The sequence below is a fragment of the Austrofundulus limnaeus genome, unplaced genomic scaffold, assembly GCF_001266775.1.
Source record: "Austrofundulus limnaeus strain Quisiro unplaced genomic scaffold, Austrofundulus_limnaeus-1.0 Scaffold260, whole genome shotgun sequence".
Taxonomy (NCBI): Eukaryota; Metazoa; Chordata; class Actinopteri; order Cyprinodontiformes; family Rivulidae; genus Austrofundulus; species Austrofundulus limnaeus.
This window is the reverse complement of record NW_013952662.1, coordinates 781459-785122: the sequence shown is the minus strand read 5'-3', so window position 1 is coordinate 785122 and position 3664 is coordinate 781459. Positions and strand designations below refer to the sequence as shown.

Sequence of the window (3664 nt, the reverse complement as noted above, 5' to 3'; positions counted from 1 at the left end):
ACTTACTTACTTACTTACTTACTTACTTACTAGTTGCCCTTTGATTGGACTACTTGCCCCCCCCCCCCCCCCCCCCCCCCACTCCTCGGGGCCTACAATAAATAAAAGCTGTTTGTTGTGTGAGTGTATGGAAACTGGCAGTAGAATTTAGGACAATGTAAAGGGGATCACCAGTTAAAATCTTGCCTTGGGGATCTAATTGGTTTCGGGTTGGGACTGTGTATTCATGTTGGTATTCACCCTGTGACACCAAGACATTTACCCAATTTATTTCCTGTTTAATCCAGTTCCTTTACCAGGGGTGGAGCTAGAGGGGGACAGGGGGGCAAGTGCCACCCCTAGCACTTGATTAACCACCCCAGGTGCCACCCCCAAACGACTGACAGGTGGGATTATTGGATTAAATGGGCAACAGCTAGTGGCCAGTCCATAACATAGAAGTGGACCGTCTAGAAAAAAAATTTTTTTTGAGAAACCTTGATGAATGCCATGTCTGCGCCATTTTAAATTTATGTTTTGACTGTTTTATATAGTTTTGGTGATTGCAGCTCTCACCAAGACACATTTCAACTCAGTATGTTTACAAAATAGATGAGTTAGGGCAAATTAGATTTAGCTTTGGTGGCCATCTTGAATTTTTGATTTGCATTTATAATATGTTGAAAATTGTCAGCCACTATTATACCAATTTTCAGCTTTCTCTGTCTAAAATTGGTCTTTCTTAAATCAGCATTAGCCCTTTTCCAGAAATTGAAATTAGCTTTCAGAATGTCATGGGGATTGACCACAATAAAATAATTCAGCTCAGTATTTCTAAAAATGAAATTAGGTTTAGTGGCCATCTTGGATTTTGTATTTATGTTCAGGTATTGGTAAAGACTGTTCTTGGTTACTACTGCACACATTTTCGGCTGTGCATGTTTAAAACTGGCTGAATTATAGCCTTTTTGTAAAATTTGCATTAGCGTTAGCAGTTGGCTTAAACTGGGATTAGCAATCGGCCCAAAAAACACAGTTTCAGCTCAGCATATCTTCAAACAGCTGAATTAGAGCCATCTGAAATTAGCTGTGGCAAAATGTCTTTATTTATGTGTCCCCTCTAAAATACACCTTGGCCACCCCAGTGCTACCCCCCTTGCAAAATCGCCTGGCTCCACAGTTGTCCTTTACATCCTCTATCTGCTAGCTTCTTGGTCGTGTGATGTATAAATGTGGTGTCATGTGACAGTTTGTTACCTCCTGCAGGGATTTCCAGCCTGACGTGTGAAGGAGAGTTTGTGGGCAGAGTGGGGGCAGGCTGTGAGCGTCAGCTGCCCTCCTCACCCCCCTCTGCCTCCGGAAAGAACCTTTCTGCTTTCTTCTGTTCTGGAGGGACATGTCAGACCAGGAGACACAGTCCTTCATCCAGTTCAGTCTCTTCTGCTCTGTGTGCTCTGACAGGCCAGCAGGTTGAGACTCTTGTTGCTCCAGAGTTTTGCTTGCTGATGTGCGACAGGTGTCTGAAAGATGCTGCTGACTCACTTCAAAGCTGATGAGTTGTTCCTTGAACGTCTTGGATGATGGACCAGGTCCGCAGGAGTCTTGGTGTCCTGTTTTTAAAGATTTTAGGTTGTTGTTTTCTTTTTTCTTTTCCTCTAATTCGTTCTTGGTAGTCAACGTTTCTTTTTTGTTGTCCTGCTCCTCCTCTCCCCCCCCTCCTTCTATAAGGCTTTCACTTCCTGCTTTCATCTGTTCTTTGTCTCTTTTCGTGTCTACCACGCTGCTCCTCATGTCCACATCTGTTTCTGTCACTTCTTTCCTCTTGTCATTTTCATTAAACATTTCCATTTCTTTGCGATTTTCTTTTTCATCCTCTCTTTTTCCCTCAACTTCTATTCTTTTAGCTTTTCCTCGATGCTGTTGTCTGTTGTTTATTTCTTGTTTGGACGTGTTTCTGTCCTCTGTGTTTCTGTATTCCTCGTCATCGTTTGGTTTCTTTGTTTCTGTTCCATGTTTTTCTATCTGTTTGTTTGAAAGTTGTCTCTCCTCATCTGTGGTTATTTCCTCTTCACTTTGTTGGAGTTCCATTTTGTTCTCGATTGTACTCGTCCCTTCTCCCTTGCTCTCTATCCAGGCCTTTCTTATTTCCTCCTCCCTCTTTCTCATCTCCTCGTGCTTCATTGTCACATGCGTTAGCGTGCTGCTTTTCCTCATTTCTTCCTCTTCTCTTCTAAACTTCTTGTTCTTTGTTTCAGTCCCCTCTTTGGTCTTCATTTCATCCCTAAACTTTATTTTTTCCTCGTTGTTCTTACCTTTTCTTGTAGTGAGAAACACACTCTCCTCCTCCTTCTGTGTTTCCTCCTCTCTTTTTTTGTTTTTCACCCCTTCTCTTTGTGCTTCTTCCTTCTTTTTCTGCTGCCGTTCTCCTGATCGTCTCAGGTTTTCTTCCCTGAATAAAACTGGTTGAAATTTTCTCTCTTCCTCCATCTTTTTGTTCAGTTCTTCTCTCTGTTTTTTCTCCTTTTGCAGTTTTTTCATTTTATCTTCCTGGTTTTTCTTCTGCTCGTCTTCTCTCTTTCTCCTCTCTCTTTCTACTTCAACTCTCATTTCAGCAAGTTTTTGCTTTTCTTCTTCTTCTATACGATTTCTCTCTTGTTGTCTTTTCCTTCTGTCCTCTTCATCTTTTTTCCTCTTTTCTTCTTTCTTCATCATCCTTTCTTCTTCTGCTTTGTTTCTCTTCTTCTCCTCTTCAATCATCTTCCTCTCTTGCTCCACTTGTTTTTTTAGGTTAGCAATGAGCTCCTTATGGGTAGAAATGATGCTGTTAGGCTACAACCACAGTAATTTTCTCATTTCTTAGATTAACATGATAAAAACAGTAAGGTAACTACAAACCATCTTCATTTTAGTCCATTTACTTAAAGTTTAAAAACATACAATCAATTTATATCTTGTTTTTGAGTTAAAATAAATTATGATTTATGAAGTCAAATATATCAAATCAATGATAGTATGATGATTCCAGCTAGACTAAAACATTGTTGGTAATCTCAACATAATGATCAAACCAATAGTTTTTCTTCAAATTAAATAATAAAACCTCAAATTCTCCCCATAAATATTCACTGACATGTGTTAGAAAAGCATAAATGGCAGCAAGTTTAACTGAACAAGTCTTGAGCAAATCATTTGCTTTCATATCTGTTTGGGTTTTGGTTTTTGCCTTTTTTTTAGTGTAGTATTGAGCAGTGAGTCTCCAGGCTTAGTGACGCATTTTTATCTTTTTTTTTTTTCAGTGTGGTTCAATATGAGATTAGTCAAACAGTACATGTTGTTTTATAAAAGTTAAAATTGAGGTGGATATCTCTGACTGGGAATAACACAGAGTACAGTAAAAATAAATATTAATTACTGTATATAAAATAAATTAGCACAATATTGTAGTGTCACCTCGAGTGACCACACAAAAAGAATGATTTACTGAAAACTTAAAAATGAATTATTTCATACAGAACATTCATTATAATGATTCAGATAAAATAATTAGAAAATGTTTCATAATAAAGCTTAACTATAACACAAAGTTTTAGTTAAGTAAAATATTTAAAGTTAAAAATATATAATCAATTACTGTGGTTTCACAGTTAAAGTCCAAGCAGTGATTTACATCAAAGCACAATAAAAC

At 38.2% G+C, this 3664-nt stretch overlaps 1 protein-coding gene across 1 annotated transcript in view; it reads right to left on the bottom strand.

Annotated features, from left to right (window-relative positions):
• The window catches only part of lrriq1 (leucine-rich repeats and IQ motif containing 1), a 58517-nt gene that overhangs the window by 48432 nt on the left and 6421 nt on the right, over positions 1 to 3664 (bottom strand). The window contains exon 5 of the mRNA XM_014020608.1: positions 1237 to 2781. Within this exon, the coding sequence (XP_013876062.1) occupies positions 1237 to 2781 (1545 nt within the window). The remainder of the gene's footprint in view (positions 1 to 1236; positions 2782 to 3664) is intronic.